The sequence below is a fragment of the Cebus imitator genome, unplaced genomic scaffold (assembly GCF_001604975.1).
Source record: "Cebus imitator isolate Cc_AM_T3 unplaced genomic scaffold, Cebus_imitator-1.0 Scaffold696, whole genome shotgun sequence".
NCBI lineage: Eukaryota > Metazoa > Chordata > Mammalia > Primates > Cebidae > Cebus > Cebus imitator.
In genome coordinates this window covers 249,977-269,122 of record NW_016108011.1, presented here as the reverse complement: position 1 = coordinate 269,122, position 19,146 = coordinate 249,977, and the positions used below count along the sequence as shown (strand labels likewise).

Below are 19,146 nucleotides of genomic sequence, written 5' to 3'. Positions count from 1 at the left end.
CCCCCAGCTCCCCACCCCCCACCGTCCCTCCCCCATTTCCCCCCAACTGACCCCAGTGTGTAGTGCTCCCCTCCCTTTGTCCATGTGCTCTCATCGCTCAACACCATCAAGTTCGTCATAAAATTTATTGAATATTGTTATCAAGTGATTCATGGCAGATATGTTTGAAAATTCTAATTTTCCTTTGCAAGCTCAAATTTTATCATTGCTAAATTATAGCATCACTTTTTCCCTTTAAATTGACAGGCTTACTTTATTCATTAAAAATAAAATGTCTACCAAATACCCATAGTCTGAATAGTCATAGTTTGTCAGTCTTTCTTTAAGCAAAAATATTGTACATGAAAAATGCTGGTAGTTTCAGTTTGTAACACAATCACACAAATATTTTTCCTTGATTTTCTCTGGTCGGGGATGTAGTTCGTGACAGAGGCTGGGTCATTTAATCTGTGGTTTTTGTTTTGTTTTGTTTTTTGTTTTTACAATTATAAGAATAATTAAGTTAGTCCTAGTGTCTACTTACCTTCTGTTTTCATGACTATATCAATAGTATCCTATTTAGTACATATATTGGAGAGGCCAGAGTTGTAGGTTTTCTTGTCTAGACAAGGTAGCATCATTATCACAGCCAGTGTTCCTAACAGCCATCTAAAACAATCTTTTTGTAGATTTTCTGAACAGTCAAGTAGATTAGGTGAGTCACTGAAGAACTCAAACTCTTGCCTTATTGATGGTGGGTCAGGAGCCTCGTTGCTCCTAATCAGCACAAGATGTTTCACAGGAGTCTACTATGAAGTCTTTTGTAGACAACTCTTCTGTTTAAATACAATCCCCCTAATACTAATAGTCCTCTGAAGTGAATAACAAAGAGTATTCTTTTGTAAATACTAACCACTGGCAGAAGGAACATAAGCCAGATTGTATTATTTAATTAAAAGAGGCAATATGTCTTTTTATTTGCCTTATTAAATGACTTTATTCATACTCTCAGGTAATAATTATTACCTTAAGCATGACTTAAGCAGGAAATGTAATGAGCTATGTCTGGTTTGAAATGCATCATTATCTTAGTATACGCTATTCTTACTAATCATTTTCCTCTCCCCAGTTTTGAAATTAAATACAGCCAATTTATATTAGGCATTATCTTTTTTATTTTTGATCATTACCTATTTTGAGTAATTTTGGCCTCCAGTAGTGCCAATAAACTTCCTAAGATCAACTTCGTAAACCAAAAAGCCCAGACTGGGTCATATGATCCCAATTATATGAATTGAAAGTGAAAAAAAAAAAAAAATCAGCAGATGCTTACCCTTACCTACCTGTCTCTTGTAATGTAGATATAGCCTTGACAAGTCACTTCATAAAGAAAAAATACTGTACTAAGGCTACTCTAATTTCTAGAAAGTATAAAATGAGTTTATCTGCATGAATATGCTAGATTTAACAAGTAACATGGTGAAATGTCCTTTTTAAAGAATCTAGTATGACTGCCTTATTGCACATCAGAATTACCTATGTTTTGAGCAGCTAAAACTGCTTTGAGTAGAAGTGTGGTGATACAAGACTAAGTGAAGCAAAACAACATTCCCTGGCCCTGTCTACCGTTGTTGGCAGAAAGTGAATCTCCCCTATTGATGGAAGCTAGCTTATTATATGCACCCTTTCTTGAGTATGTGGCCATATTCAATGATTGTATGATTAGTAAAATGCAAATTAATTTTAGAGTTGAAACAGTACTTGGAACACTAATTGTGATAATGCAGTCAAATTGTAAAGCAGAAAAAAATACTTTCTTACTTTCTTAAAGACGGGGCAGTTTTGACTCAAGAGATTTAAATGAAATGTATGTGGATGTGTGTGACAACTTTGGAAAATCTAGGGTTAACTTAAAAGGATGAGTGTGTAAGAATCTGAACTTAAATTCTGAGTGAGAAGTTTAAACTTGATATAAAAAGAAATGTGATAACATATAAAGAACATTAAATTAGAAGTTGGGAGGCCTACATTCTGATGTTAGATGTTACTTTGACTTAATATAAAATTCTTAGAAAAGTCACTTTTCTCTCTTTGGGCTACAAATTCCTCAACAATAAATTAAGATTTTGATTATATGCGCTCCAGAATCTGTTCCTATACTAAAGATCAAAGATACCATCAGAAATTATGGTTAAGCAAGCCTAATGTTATAAGTAATTATAAAATAGTATCTATTTATTAAAATCATATTTTATGAGTTAGACTGTTAGGAAAATATATAGGAAGACAGACATTTTCCCACACATTAATAGGTCCGAAGAACTTATCGAGAATTCTACTGAACTATTGCATTGTGTCTTTAAGGTTCAAGAGAGTTCTCCTTCTGCGCCTAACAACCAGGATCGTGCAAATCATGTGAAGTTCTCTTCAAGGTATGTATCTTTGATTTCTAATTTATTAAAATTTCTCAAAATGAATTATAGAATGGAAAATAAAAATCATTTCATTGATACCACATTTTGTGAAATCAACTAAAATGTCACTGACAATGTAATCACCATTGACTATTGGCCCACATTTAAAACCTTAACTGCAATGATCCATTACCTTTATCTTTCACATTTGGACATACTGCAGTTTCTGAAATATTTAGATTCACAATTTTAAAGTGAAACTAACAACAAATACTTTGACAGTATTCAATTGGTAGTCAATGAAAAGACATGAAATTTCAAGTCTATTTTCATACATGTACTGCATGATAAAACACATACATGCAAATTATTTCTATGAGAAGTTAATGTGACATAATGAGTAAGCCTAAAAATGTCCTAGAGTCAAAATCAAATCTACTCAATATTATATCAATAAAATGTCATATATAATATTGATATCAATCACTGTATTTTTTGATCTTTGTAATATTGGTGATTTTCAATAATTTTCAAAGATCACGTTCCACATTTTAGATATTGTGTGCAATGTGTTATATTTGAAAACCAAATTTTAAGGTACATTTTTTAAGAAAATCATACCCTGTCGAGCCCCAATTCATAATAGAGGGAACTTAAGTTATATTGATTCACTGTCAGCAAATATATATAATACTTATTGAACACTCACTATACTCAAGATATTGGACAGTATGGTCGGATGGCATACAGTTAATATTATGTAGTATATATCTTCCTGCTTCATTATTTTAAAACCCCACATTACTATGTCTTCAGATTTAACTGAAGTGTAGAAATTTTGAAAAATTATGAAGCAAGACTGGGAAATTTCTTTTTCTCTGTACTCAATTAATGGGTTGTCATAGTCTATCTGACCTCAAAGGAAAGAAACCAGTTTAGTTTTGAGTAGTTGGTTTTGGTATAATGGAACATGACTTTAATAAAATCGAATATAAAAAAACCACACTTGGTGTTAAACTCAAGAATAATTGTTCACTTTACAAAAGGATTTTGAATTTATTAATAGCAAATATATTACATTTAAATATAGTTAAATTTACAAAATTAAATGAAACTCAAGTCTTTCCAGAAATTTGGGGCCATTGAAAAAATTTTGTCTGTTCCAGGACTAAATCAATAACCAAAGTCCTTCCCATATATAAATGCCACAATAACTATAAAATTTAGCAGCACTAGTCCAAAGCAACTCTCTAAATATTCCTTAAATTTGAATAGTAAGAACGAAAGTGCTCTATTTGTCTGTCAGTGTAGCTATCTAAATCATGAAGGGGATGTTAAAGACATGAGTTTCAAGCATTTAAAATCTAGATAATAACAATAGAATATATGACATAACAGTAACTTATTTTGTTTATTATGTTAAAATACATACACTATAAGATTATGTTTATTGCTGTGTTACTCAGATAATAATATTGTCTGAATATTAGCTTTAAAAGCTTATACAAATTTTTAGAAATTAATATATATGTAAAGGAAACATACACTCTATAGAAACATATATTTTTTATTTTGGAAATTGTTACTCTTTTCTACACAAAATAGCAAGTTTGGGGGAAAACTGAAATTGGAAACTATTACTTAAGATCCTCTTTTTCAGTTTGATATATATCCATATATTTATACAAAACTTTGTGCTGGACTTTATGTTGAGTTGTACATTCCCTTTATGAACGTTAGGACATGGAACATGCTTTTCTGTCTTTTCATTAGTGTTCCTCAGCGGTCTCTTTTGGAACAAGCTCAGAAGCCCATTGACATCAGACAAAGGAGTTCGCAAAATCGTCAAAATTGGCCGGCAGCGTCAGGTGATTCAAAGCACGAAATTTCAGCAGGCAAAACACAGAGCTATTGTTTAACAACTTATATTTCAGAAGTTAAGAAAGAAGAATTTCAAGAAGCACTGAATAAAAAGTGTTAGGGAGGCCAAGTAGGATTAGGACCAGAAAGCCACTGTATTTGGCAATTGGGTGGTCAGTGGTGGCCTTTGAGAAATGGAAAAAAATGTTCCTGAAGATTCACCTTTTCATTGGGTAGTAGTTGGGAATGCATCTAAGGGAGGTGGTTAGAGTTAACTTTATTAAGTTTCTATACCACGTATGAAAAATATGGTAAAGGAACTTGAGAGAGGCCTCTCCAACAAGCTAAAATATATAGGTAGCAATTAGAACATTGTATGGAGGACTTCTGAATGTGTTTCACTTATCAATTGGTTACTTCACTTCTCCAAAATAGGACAATATCTCATAAATATCCCTAAATGTTACAGAGTGATGGTTTTACTTAAAATACATGAACAATCAATCAAATCATAGAAAATAACTTTCAAAAGTTGTGATATGAATTTCAAACAAGTATTTTANGGATACATATAGCAAAAACAGTAGTGTATGTAGGAGAGCCATATGGCATAAATAGAACAGTGCAAAAAACTGTTTAAATCAATTATAAATTTGTCATATATTACTATAAACAAAGCCAAAAGTTGTGCCATGGATCATGCAATCTGGCATTTTCCAGTTTTAAGTAATCCAGGTAAGTTAAGCAAGGGAAAATTGGCTGATTGAGTCTCTGAGTCATATGTAAAAATGTGGCATACTGATTTTATTAAAATGTTAATAATAATGATACAGATATACTTCACTTTTTGAAAAGCAAATACTTGAAGATCTAAACTTAAAAACACATTTTTTTCTTCTTAAGTGACTCAGATAATGGCAGAATTCTTTTAAATAGCACTGTCCGCTCATATACAAGTACTATGTTGTGAAAATTAGATAAGCCTGAGTGAAGAGTAAATTCTTAAAAATTTTTCCTCAGAGTCTTTTCTTTCTGGCTTGACTAGGGCTAATTTTGCTAATACTGGGCAAATAACTAAAATTTTGAGGTTTATTCATGTGGCATTTTTGAAATAAGGAAATTCTGGATTAGATCCCAAAGCAGTCATAACATTGATAGAAGGGAGAAGGCATCTGTGCAGATAATAGCTAAACATCTTTTCAGCTCCAAAATTCTGTTATTTTATTCTGTATGCTACATAGAACATTTGATATTCCCATGAGATTACATGTTTGATATTCCCATGAGATTACATGCCTCATCATGGAGGAAGTCTCAGAGCACCTTACTACAAATTTGTCTGAAAATCTCAGTACACTCACTTGAACTTATTTGGTCTACTAACATACCAAAAGACATAAAAAAAAAAGGTTTCCTGAAAAAAAAAAAAAAAAAATCAGAAATACAATAATGACAGAATATGGGAACACAAATTGTAGCATGTGTTCAGTGTAATTTTATCATAAGACAACAGTATTTGAAAATATATGTATTTTGGAACTACAGTATCTATACTTTGGCTTTGTATACCAAGACTGAAAATAAGAGGAGCAATAGTATTTATCTTGAAAATCTAAGCACACAAAAACAATAAACAAGGACCTGAATTTCCTCTTAGTGAAGCTTTTTCTAAGTACACCCACCCAGACCTGAATTTTAAGCCTGTTAAATATTCTCACTGGATTTTAATCACAGGGGTTATTTACCATGCCACAACGCAATATTAAAAGCTAATCTCCAAGTCAGATATATTTGTATTTTGAATAGAAATATTTACACTATAGAATTGAGCTGTTCAATGTGGTAGCAACTAGCCACATGTAGCTATTAAAATTTAAAAAAAAAATAAAAAATAACATTTAAAAGTTAGCTTCTCAGGCATACTGGCCACATTTCAAATGCTCTGTAGTCATTTGTGACTAATGACTCGTGTTAATGGACAGTGCAGATACAGAAAATTTCTGTCACTGCAGAAAGTTTTGTTGTACATTGCCACTATAAAAATGTTCCCAGCTTTATAGAGAGGGGAAAGTGTTATCTCTTTTCAGTGGTTCACTCCTCAACTGTATTGAAATACATGTGGATATATCATTGGGAGAGAATTTGTGGGGGTTGAGATTGAAGAATGAACTCTCCTCTTGAGGGTTTTGGCTAGTCTATCATCTTCTAATAAATACACTGGCAGTCTTTTTTTCTACTGGTCAGAATATGAGGCCACTGATACTCCCAGCCCTTCCTATTCTTGATGCATTCTTCTTTTTTTAATGTATCTACCTGGCTATCAGTCGTACAATGTATCTTCTTACATAGATAGAGATATTTGTCAAGTGTACACTTAATATTGAAAACAGAGCAGCCATGTAGGTCTATAGATGGAAGAAAACTTGAACCTGCTAATAACCCCCTGAAAAGAGAATTTACAATCCTGGCCTCATGAGAATGTATCAGGTGATGTTTTCTGAATGGAATCACAAAAAGGACAAGAGAAACAAGGGATTTACCTGATACACTATACAAATGAAGGCAATGGCTATAGTCACTATTGTTGCTAATGTGTTTTTGGCATTCCATAGAATCTTCTTCTGAAGAAGAGAGTCCTGTGACTGGAAGGAGGTCCCAGTCATCACCACCTTATTCTACTATTGATCAGAAGTTGCTGGTTGACATCCATGTAAGTTTCCATCTTAATACATTAATATCTATTATTTTTGATGTTTCATTTGTTTTGACTTACACATTCTCATCTTTACTTAAGGAGGGATGGTTAAATAGTTTAGTTTTTTAAATTATTATTTTACAGATAGATTCTCATTGCCTTGTGAATATATAGAACACAAAATCTAAAAATTAAAATTGAAATGGGAAAACACTTAACCAGAGAATATTTTATTTTCACATTCTTGTGTCAGTTAGAACACACCTGGGAGAGTAGTGATAAAGAGTTATTTGTAAAAGCTAATCTCAGATTGAGGTGTACAGGTTAGATGTCCAACTTTTAATAGCATTCCTTGAATGATGAGGCAATGTATACAAATAAAACATTTAATAAAAAATAGAGTGTCCTCTGATTGCATAAATAAAAAGTCTTCTAGCTCTTTGTGAACATGTTTAAATTGTTGTAATGCAGATTTTAAATTGTCCTAATGCAATGTGGTTTCAGATCATTCTATTTCACTTTTGTAATTACCTCTATGCTACTATACACATATCCCTTCCAGATTGCCCAAAAGTTGTTAAATGACACCCATCATACTTAAAAGATGGATTTAGATTAATTTGCTCTTTGGAAGTGTTTGCGATACTTTAAGACAACCTATGGCACATAAAACCAGAGCTGGGAAATTAACATATCAATTTCAAGAGCTGTGTGTTAATTCGAACGTCAGGAGATAAAACAAAAGGGAAAAGTTACCATATTTAAAGAGCATCAAATCACCTGTTGTCTCCAGCATCAAAAGTAAATGTCTACTCTTGAGCAGACAAGTATGGGTAATTTTTTTAAAGTGAGTAAATTTGGCCTATCTGATCCAGAAAGGCTACTAATAATCACAGTCTGGTGTTTGGGTTTTGACATCTCATCCTCACTAAAGCTTTGGCTCTATATAGTGAGTGAACATCCTCGCTTCAATTTAAAATATATTTTAAAATATTGTCAGCTTGGAAACTTTCAAATCTAGAAGAAAATGAAAGGCTGCTAGAGACTACGTTAACCTTTCTTGTGCACACAGGTTCCAGATGGATTTAAAGTAGGAAAAATATCACCCCCTGTATACTTGACAAATGAATGGGTAGGCTATAATGCACTCTCTGAAATCTTCCGGAATGACTGGTTAACTCCTGCACCCATCAGTCAGCCACATGAAGAGGATGGTGATTATGTTGAACTGTATGATGTCGGTGCTGGTACTGATGGTGATGATGAGCATGAGCCTAATGATGCTTATGAATATACCTATGATCATGCCAATGGCAATGATGACTCAGATAACCAGGTTGATCAGGCTAATGATGTTTATGAAGACCATGATGATGACAACAATAAGTCTGTTGATGATGTAAATGATAATTATCATAAGGCACCTCGTTGTCCAAGGTTGGTCTTTTTGAATTACTTATACTCTCCATGTTTTATAACTTCAGAAATATTTGCATCTTTGATTTATTTTCAAAAATTATCAAGAGAGTGACTTAATTTCACTTGCATTTTAGTAAATGGTTTGATTGTCAATAACGTATTTTAAATTATTCTAATGCAGAACACCTAATTTTGTGTCATTTGTATATTTTAAAGTAAGCATTCAAGTATTTATTGGTTTCTTTATAACTGGAATCGCCTGAATGTTTCTGTTAAAATTCCTGCCACTGAATCATCCTACTCTATAAAATCATACTGAGTATGAGAAAGGACAACAGAGGAAGTGTGTAACTTAATAAACCTAAGGTGAAGTCTAGGTATTTGCAAACATAGCTATGCATTTCTCAAACTTTTGCAATATCGCCATGTATATAATAAATTTAAGATGAGGCCGGGCGCGGTGGCTCAAGCCTGTAATCCCAGCACTTTGGGAGGCCGAGGCGGGTGGATCACAAGGTCAAGAGATCGAGACCATCCTGGTCAACATGGTGAAACCCCGTCTCTACCAAAAATACAAAAAATTAGCTGGGCATGGTGGTGCGTGCCTGTAATCCCAGCTACTCAGGAGGCTGAGGCAGGAGAATTGCCTGAACCCAGGAGGCGGAGGTTGCGGTGAGCCGAGATCGCGCCATTGCACTCCAGCCTGGGTAACAAGAGTGAAACTCCGTCTCAAAAAAAAGAAAAAAAAAAAAAAAAAAAAAAAAAAAAAAAAATAAATAAATAAATAAATAAATTTAAGATGATCTTTTTCTGTTTAATTAGTGGAGAAATTACCAAGAGCTCTTTTGATTTTTTTCCAACTAAAACATTTGTCAAGAATTCCATTACGAAATAAGTTTACTACAGGCACATATGTTTAACTTTGTTTCCTATGCAAAAAGAGAGCACTGAGACATTTTGTGAAGCTTAGTATTTTTAGTAATTAACTAAATGACTTAGTTCTACAAGATATGAGTTCTGTATTGCTGAACTTCCTTGGTGGAAACAGTAGACCAATGGAGTTCTGTAGCAAAGCAGTCAGTACACATGTTAGAAAAACAAGGTAGATGTTAAAATGAACACAAACTAGATATATTGCAAGAAGAATTAATCATGTTGTGATTGAGCTAAAAATACAGGGTTAATCACTCATGTATCTGTGAGGTTGCTAGTACATGAAATAGTATATATTTAAGAAAAAACTACATATTCTTGCTGCTAGCCTAATACATATACCTAAGAAAAAATACAAGTTCTCTTCCCTCTGCCATTCAAATGCGTTGGGAAATTGGTGGTGGCTATGACATTAATTCATTATGTAAGACTGACAGGACATAGGGCCATTTTTCTTGTCTGTATCATACCAGTAGTGTTCACATAGAGCAAAGACAAAACTGGGCATGGTAGATCTAAATAAGACACATCCCAATTCTGCTTTATTTGCTAACTTTCAAATGTATTTTTATTACGTGGCTTTCCTTCATTAATTGGAGCTTGTTATCAGGGCAAGCTATGGCAGAGATGGAAGCTGCAAGCCAGGTGGTTATGATGGAAGTAATGGAAAAGAAGAGGCCTACAGAGGCTATGGAAGACATGGTGTCAATAGCAGCCATGAAGGAAGTGCAGCCAGTGAGGACAATGCAGCCACTGGAGATCAGGAAGATCATGCAGCCAATATAAGCAGTGAAAGAAGGGACAGTGGGGGTGATGGAGGTAAGGGAGTCATTCGAACCAGTGAAGACAGCGGAGCCCTTGGACTCAATGAAAAAGAAAATTGCTCAGAAACAGACGGCCCAGGATTGAAGAGACCTGCATTTCAGGACTTTGAATATCTACAGGAGGTAAATGCACCATTTGAAAAGCAGATTGAACTCCTCTCATTGCAAATTTGTTTCTTCATGGGACATATAGCATTTCCAGCCATTCCAAATAGATTTTAATCATATACCCAAAAGCCTTAAACATTTTTAATTATAGGTTCGTGGGTAGATCCTTATTACTACTAATTTGCAGAGTCTATATTTACTTCCAAAGTCAAAGATCTCTTATTTGTTTGCCTTTATTACTCACATAACATATTTGGGGTAGTGTCTCTTGACACACACTTTAAAAAGTATTTTAAAAATTAATTGACACATAATTGTATATGTTTATGGGGTACAGAATGATATTTTAACATATCCAATTTGTAGTGATAATATCAGGGTATTTAGCATGCCCATCAACTGAAACATTCATCATTTTTTTGTGTTGGAAACAATCAATATCCTCACTTCTAGCTATTTAAAAATATATAATAAATTATTGTTAATTATAGTTACCCTACAGTGCTATAGATATTGGAACTTATATCTCCTGTCTAGTCATGAATTTGGATCCTTTAACCAGCCTTTCTATTGCTCTCTGTTACTCCTCTTCCCAGTGTCTAGAAACCACTATTTTACTCTCTACTTATATGAAATCGATTTTTTTAGCATTTGCATATGAGTAAGAATATGCAGTTTTTATCTTTCTGTTCCTGGTTTATTTCACTTAACATAACACTGAGTACAGGTTCATCCATGTTGCTGCAAATCACAAGATTTCATTCTTTTGATGTCTAAATAACATTTCATTCTGTATATATGTCACATTTTCTCTATCAATTCATCTCTTAATGGATACTTAGGCTGATTCCTTTTTTGGCTATTGTGATTAGTGCTGCAGTAAATATGGAGGTGCTGATAGCCCTTTGATATACTGATTTCCTCTTTTTTTGAGATATGTACCCAGTAGTGAAATTATTGGATCATATGGTAGTTCTATTTGTAGTTTTATGAAGAACCACAGTGCCATTCTCCATTATTGGTGTAGTAGTTTACATTCCCACCAATGGCATATAAGAGTTTCCTTTTCTCCACATCTTCACCCACATTTATTCTTTGTCTTTTGATAATAACCATTCTAACTAGGATGAGATGATGTCTTATTGGGGTTCTGATTTGCATTTCCCAATGATTAATTATGTTGAAAATGTTTTCCTAGATTTGTTGGTCATCTGTATGTCTTCTTTCGAGAAATGTTTATTCAAATCATTTGCCCATTTTAATTGGATTATTTCCTTTTTTTCTGTTGAGTTGTTTGAGTTTCTTACATTCTGGATTTTAATCCCTTGTCAGATGAATAGTTTGCAAATATTTTCTCTCATTCTTCAGGTTGTTTCTTCACTTTGTTGATCATTTCCTTTTATGTGCAGAAGCTTTTTAGTATGATATAATTCTATTTGTCTATTTTTGCTTTTGTTGCCTGTGCTTTTGAGGTCCTAGTCTTAATTTTTTTCCAAAACCAACATCTGGAAGCATTTCCTTATATTTTCTAGTAATTTTGTAGTTTCAGGTCTTACATTTACATCTAATCTATTTTGAGTTGATTTTTGTATAAGGTGAGAAATAGGGGTCTAGTTTTAGTCTTTTGTATATGGATATTTAGTTCTCCCAGCACCATTTATTGAAGACGTTGTTTTGTTCCCAATGAATATTCTTGATGCCTTTATCAAAAATCAACCACAATGAGATAAATAAATATGTGGATTTGTTTATGGGTCCTCTATACTCTTCCATTGGTATGTGTGTCTGTTTTTTGTTTGCTGTGGTTTTGTAGTATATTTTGAAATCTGATATTGTGATGCCTCCAGTATTATTCTTTTTCCTCAGGATTGCTTGAGCTATTCTGGGTCTTTTTTGGTTCCATGCAAATTTTAGAATTTGTTTTCCTATTTCTGTGAAGAATGTCATTTATATTTTCATAAGGATTGCATAGAATCTGCATATTGCTTTGGATAGTAGGGTCATTTCAGCAATGTTAATTATTCTAGTCCATAAGCATAGGGTGCTTCTCCTTTTGTGTGTGTGTGCATCCTTTTCAGTTTCCTTCATTAATGTTTTACAGTTTTTCTTATAGAGATATTTAACCTCATTGGTTAAATATATTTCCAAATATTTTATATTGTAGCCGTTGTATATGGGATTGCTTTTGCGATTTCTTTCTCTGCCAGGTTGTTGTTGGTATATACAAATGCTACAGATTTTTCTATGCTGATTTTATATCCTGCAAATTTACTAAATTTGTTTATCAATTCTAAGAATTTTTGGTAGTGTCAAGGGTTTGTCTATTTATAAGATCCTGTCATGTGTAAACAGACACAATCTGACTTCCTCATTTCCAATTTGGATGTCTTCTATTTCCTTCTCTTGCAGAATTGATCTGATTAAGACTTTCAGAATTCAGTTGAATAAGAGTGGTGTAAGTGGGAATTTTTTGTCTTATTCCAGTTCTTAGAGGAAAGACTTCAGCTTTCTCCCAATCAGTGTGATCTTAGCTGTGGGATTTTCATATATGGTCTTTATTTGTTTTGAGGTATGTTACTTCCATACCTAAAGTGTGGAGAGTTTTTATCATGAAGGAATGTAAAATTTTATCAAATGCTTTTTTTTTTCTTTTTTTTATTGAGATAGAGTCTCTTGCTCTGTCACCCAGGCTGGGGTGCAGTGGTGTGATCTTGGCTCACAGCAACCTTGGCCTCCCGGGTTTAAGCGATTCTCCTGCCTCAGCCTCCCAAGTAGCTGGGACTACAGGCATGTGCCACCACGCCCAGCTAAGTTTTGTATTTTTAGTAGAGATGGAGTTTCACCATGTTGGCCAAAATGGTCTCTATCTATTGAACTTCTGATCCACCCTCCTCAGCCTCCCAAAGTGCTGGGATTGCAGGCATGAGCCACTGCTCCTGACCTTTCAGATGCTTTTTTGGTATCTTTTGACATGATCATATAATTTTTGTCTTTGATTCCTTTGATGTGGTGTATCATGTTTATTGATTTGCATATGTTGAATCTCCCATGTATCCCTGGTATAAATCCCACTCAATCATGGTGTATAATATTTTTGATGTGGTATTGAATTCAGTTTGCTAGTATTTTGTTCAGCATTTTTGCATCTATCTTCATCAGAGATATTGGCTTGTAGTTTTCTTTGTTTTATTTTTATTTATTTATTTATTTTAAAATTACACTTTAGGTTCTGAGGTACATGTGAAGATCATGCAAGGTTGTTGCATGGATACATACATGGCAAGGTGGTTTGCTGCCTCCATCTGCCCGTCACCTATATCTGGCATTTCTTTTTAAGCCATTCTGCTATTCTATAAGTTTAATTACAGAATTTTGTCTGTTTACTGTCAAGTTTATTATTGATAGGTTAACACTTACTCCTGTCATTTTGTTAATTGTTTCTGATTGTTTTGTGTATCCCCTTTTTTTTTCTTTTTTTTTTTTTTTTTTTTTTTTTTTTTTTTTGTTAAACTTTGTGGTTAGGTAATCTTTTGTAGTGATAAGGTTTGATTCCTTTCTCTTTCACCTTTCTGTACCTGCTTTACCAGTTTTATAATTTCATGTTTTCATTATAGTAGTTATTGTCTTTTTTCTTTCACATGTAGGACTCCCTTAAGCATTTCTTATAAGACCTGTCTAGTGATGAATTTCCTTACTTTTTACTTATGTAGAAGAGGCTTTATTTCTTATTTATTCATTTATTTATTTGAGACAGAGTCTCTTGCTCTGTCACCCAGACTGGAGTGCCATGGTGTGATCTCGGCTCACTGAAGCCTCTGCCTCCTGGGTTCAGGCAATTCTCCTGCTTCAGCCTCTTGAGTAGCTGGGATTACAGGCATGTACTACCATGCCTGACTAATTTTTGTATTTTTAGTAGAGGCAGGGTTTCACCATGTTGCTCAGGTTGGTCTTGAACTCCTGACCTCGTGATCCGCCCACCTCAGCCTCCCAAAGTGCTAGCATTACAGGTGTGAACTACCATGCCCGGCCTAGTTATCCTTTATTTCTGAAGGATTGCTTTTCTGGGGATACTATTTTGTGCTAGCAGGATTGGTTTTTTGGTTTTTTTTTTTTTTTTTTTTTTTTTTTTTTTTTTTTTTTTTTTTTTTTTTTTTTTTTTTTTTTTTTTTTTTTTTTTTTTTNTTTTTGAAGGATAGGTTTGCTGAGTATAGTATTCTTTGGTGACAGTTTATTGTTGTTTTTGTTTTTGTTTTCTCAGCACTTTGAATATATCATCCTATTCTCTCCTGGCCTGTAAGGTTTCTGTTCAGAAATCTGTTATTAGTCCAATGAGGATTTCCTTATATGTGATGAGACTCTTCTTTTGCTGTTTTAGTATTCTCTCCTTGTCACTGACTTTTGACAGTTTCACTGTAATTTTATTTTGAGAGGACCTTTTTGAGTTGAATGTATTTCAAAACTTTTGAGCTTCCTTAATCTGGATGTTCATATCTCTCCCAAGACTTGAGAAGTTTTCAACTATTATGTCATTAAATAATTTTCTATATATTTTCATCTTTCTGGAATCCCCATAATTCAACAATACATCCTCTTTATGTTGTCCCATAAGTTTTATTGGCTCTCTTTATTTATTTATTTTTCTCCTTTTTTCTTGTCTGCCTGGGTCATTTCAAAAGACCTGTCTTCAAGTTCAGAAATCCTTTATTCTGCTTGGTATAGTCAGCTGTTGAAGCTCCGTATTGTATTTTTTTCTTAATTTTACTCATTGAATTCTTTATCTTCAATGTTTCTGTTTGGTTCTTTTTAAATGATACCTATTCCTTTATTAAATTTCTCATTCAGATCGTGATTTTTTAAAAAAAATTTCATTGATTTGTCTATCTGTATTCTCTTGTATCTTGTTGAGTTTCCTTAATATCATTATTATGAATTCTTTTTCTGGCACTTCACATTTTCTTTTCTGTTGGGTCTGCTACTGGAGACTTCTTATGTTCAGTTTGAAGGTATCATGTTTCCTTATGTGTTAATATTTCTTGGATCCTTGTGTTGTTATCTGTGCATCTGGTGGAATAATCACTTCTTATAATGTTATGGAGTGGCTTTCATAAGGAAAGACTTAGTACTATAGATGGGTCCTGGGGTGTTGGTTGGGTGGGGTGCATTGACTTTGGCTCTGGGTAGATACAGCAGCATGGTCTCTATGCTGTAATCTACACTAGCAATGTTTGCTAGTACCTCAGTGGCCCAGGCTGCAAAAGTTTATGGCAGAGGTGGCACATCTTTGACAGAGGTGGGCTTGCCAGGCTGTTTCTCAGGCCAGAGGCACAAGTGTACATGCAGTGGATTGGGTGGATCAGGAATTTTCTCTCCAGGATTGGGTTACCAGACTACTTCTATGGGCAAGGGTGTGGTCACACAGTTTGGGACAGCTGGCTTAGGGGTCTGGCTTTCTGTGATCAGGGCTACTGAGCTGTTTCTTTGACCAAGGATGCAAGTGCACAGCAGTTAAGCCAGCCTAGAGTTGGCTTCACCACTGCAGTACTGGAGTTATGGGTGGTCTTTCCTGGGCCCAAGATCTGAGCAGTCAGGATCAGAGCATTTCAGCCATCAATGGGGGCTTGGTGAAATTACAGAGGAGGCACAAGGCTGGAGAGGCACAGTGGTTACTGGCCCCCAGAGCATAGTGCATTTCAGCAATGACTCTAGATTCAAGATGACACCAGGCTGCAGCAGCTTAGGTCATGAGTTGGTGGAAAATACACAACTTTTGCTGCTTATCTGGAGCAATGCAGCCACAAGAATTTCAGGCACCTTCCCAAACTTAGCTTAGGGCTTGTGAGGACTATGAGACTATCCTGTAGTAAGTACTAGAATTCTCTGTGGTGGCAACTGGGGCTAATGACAGTCTTCTGCTTATCTTTTCTCAATAAGAATTCCTTCCTGGCTCTGAGCTGATCATGGTAGGGGAGATGGGGCAGCAGAAGCAGAGTACCCTACTTCCCTCTCTTTCCTGCCATTTTGATATTCCATGCTGCACAGTGACCTCACCACCCCATCGCTTCACTCCAGCACTCTCCCTCAGACACACCAGTTGAATTCTAATTGTTTATTCATTCCCTTTGTCCTTTTTTGTGAAGGGGACAAGCACCAGGTGCCACCAATAAGCTATCTTACTGACATCACTCCAACCAGAGCCAATTTTTTCTGGGAATATTTTTTTGATTGTGGTAAAATATACATATCATAAAATTTACCATTTTGACCATTTTTAAGTGTACAAATCAGTTATTACATTCAGAATGTTGTGGGATTGTCACCACTATCCATTTCCAGAACTTTTTTTTACCATGCTAAACAAATTAAACAATTAAGTATTGGTTTCCCTCTCCCCCAACCCCTGATAACCTCTATTCTACTTTTTTCTTTGGTAGCTTATATAAGTGGAATCATAAAGTATTTGTCCTTTTGTGTCTGGCTTGTTTCACTTTTTAGGTTTTCAGAGTTTATTCATGTTGTAGCGTTTATCAGAATTTCATTCCTCTTCAAGTCTGAATAGTATTTTGTCTTGCGCATATATCATATTTTGTTTATCCATTCATCTATTGATGGACACTTGAGTTGTTTCCACCTTTTGGTTATTGTGAATAGTGCTCCTGGGAGCATTGATGTACAAGTATCTGTTTGGGTTCCTGCTTTCAGGTTTTGGGGGGGGTATATAGCTAAGAGTGGCATTGCTATATCATGTAATAAGTCTATGCTTAACTTCTTGAGCAACTGTTGACATATAAATTTTTAATTCAAGTAATATGCTGTGTTTAGACAATGATTTTGTCATTCACAAAACATTTATCGACTTTATAGATAGATTTAAAATACTCAAGTAGTTCATAGATGCTACATTAGTAGGAATTATCACAGAGAATATTTCCTGGACCATGTGATATTTGAACTCATTCTTGAGAAATGGGGAGTGTCTGGATATCTGAAAACGCACCTGGAACTCCAGACAGAAGAAAAATTATGCCAATCTACTCCCCTGGCCTATGTTCCTGTCACACAAACTGGCTTTGGAGATGCCATGCTCTTTCATGAGTCAGTGCTCCTGTGCAAGCTGTTTCCTATGGAAAGCTGCCCTCTTACTTCTTCTCTGTTTGGTGAATTACTAATCCTTCATGGGCCAAATCAATATAATCCTTTACCTCCCAAGACAGAATTATATACCCCTTCCTCTGTGCTTGCAAACCTTTTGCCCATAATTCCATTTTAGTACTTATGGTATTGTTATTTTATTTTTTGCTTTCACACTATATTGTGAACTCTTAAAAGGAAAGAATTACATTTAATCCTTCCTTGATTATTTGTCTACCAACTCACCCAACTTCAGTGTGTAACCTAGGACATGACATATGATAAGCATACAGTAATTATGGAATAAATCAATAAAGGATGAAAACAAATTAATAAAAAGGAAGTAAGGAAGTTCCCTCCATGGTTTCTAATGGGAAAGCAGTGTCAGTGGGAAAATATCTATGTCTGCTTATTATCTATCTATCTATCTATCTATCTATCTATCTATCTATCTGTCTGTCTATCTAAATTAAAGACATTAAAACAGGATGTTCCAACATAAGTTTCATAGCACCCCTGGTTATCTCCAGTTACCTTAAGGAATGTTTGGGAAATCTATAGAGGAAGTGGATCTTTCTTTCATTTCAACTTAGAAAGGACATGGTGTCATACCATGTTTTTGTGGTTGAAAAGGTCATAAAAATCAGTCTTTTACAGAATAGCACAACTTTCTCAGTGCCAAGAATCACTGTTTAGACACAAGAACGAGCTTATCAACAGAAGGACTTACCAACAATAGTTCACATATTTTCCCACAAGACATAGCATGCCACATAAATTATCAAATTTTGTGGCTTTTATCCTTGAGTGTCTTCTTTGTAAGTTAATGGAAGCCAGCTACCTGTTCAGTGATGCATGTTTACACTCCCGAATTTGTGTTGGTTGATTTTCCTTCATTTTCTTTATCATTTGAAAATTATTTCTGCAGGTTTTTCATTCTTTCAGTTTTGTGAAGTTACCATATAGCAGTGGAACAGACACCCCCACACTGTGCTTTACATTTTCTTAAGAGGCTATTTGGCATGACACAGCTGAATGTATGCTTTGGAATCAAACAGACTTTGGTTTCAAAGTCTACTTCCCCTACTTACTAGCACTATGACTGAATAAGTTATTTACCATCTCTAAATTTTAAATTTGTATAAGTAAATTGGAGATAATTATAGTTACTTGTTGGGCTATGGTAAGGATTCACAAAGATACCTAAATATGATGCCTAGCACAGTAGCTGATACATGGTAAAAATTCCACAAATATTAGGTCCCAAATTGTATAGCTGGGAACCTATAGCTCCTTGAATTTCCCCTCTAATTTCGGTCATCTCAACAATAGGTTAGTTTTCTCTCTTCTGATAACATTGTTGAGTTTTTCTAGTAAATGTGGATTTTATAAGAATGCAGATGTTCTAGATCTTGCATTCTGTTTTTCAAACAACCCCTCACTAGGCATATTTATCCCACTGTTAACGTACTAATAAAATAAAAATTGGTTTTGGACTTCTTTTAGGAGCCAGGTGGTGGAAATGAGGCCTCAAATGCCATTGATTCAGGTGCTGCACCGTCAGCACCTGATGATGAGAATGACAATAAAGACATATCAGAATCATCAACACAATCAGATTTTTCTGCCAGTCACTCTTCTCCTTCCAAAGGTTCTGGGAGGTCTACTCATGCTGATTTTGCCAGTGCCATCTGTGAGTATGTTTAATATAATCTCTAAATGCTGTTATCTGTTCAGATATTAAATAGTGTTTAACCAGTGCTTTATGATCTGTTAGGAATCAAAT

The 19,146-nt window shown here is 34.6% G+C and overlaps 1 protein-coding gene across 4 annotated transcripts in view; it reads left to right on the top strand.

Moving 5' to 3' along the window:
- Window positions 1–19,146, top strand: part of NRK (Nik related kinase) — a 137,199-nt gene that overhangs the window by 95,545 nt on the left and 22,508 nt on the right. For all 4 annotated transcript variants that reach the window (XM_037734971.1, XM_037734972.1, XM_037734970.1 and 1 more), the window contains 6 exons: window positions 2,344–2,411; window positions 4,167–4,261; window positions 6,866–6,963; window positions 8,021–8,385; window positions 9,911–10,247; window positions 18,867–19,053. In XM_037734971.1, coding sequence (XP_037590899.1) covers window positions 2,344–2,411; window positions 4,167–4,261; window positions 6,866–6,963; window positions 8,021–8,385; window positions 9,911–10,247; window positions 18,867–19,053 — 1,150 coding nt within the window. The remainder of the gene's footprint in view (window positions 1–2,343; window positions 2,412–4,166; window positions 4,262–6,865; window positions 6,964–8,020; window positions 8,386–9,910; window positions 10,248–18,866; window positions 19,054–19,146) is intronic.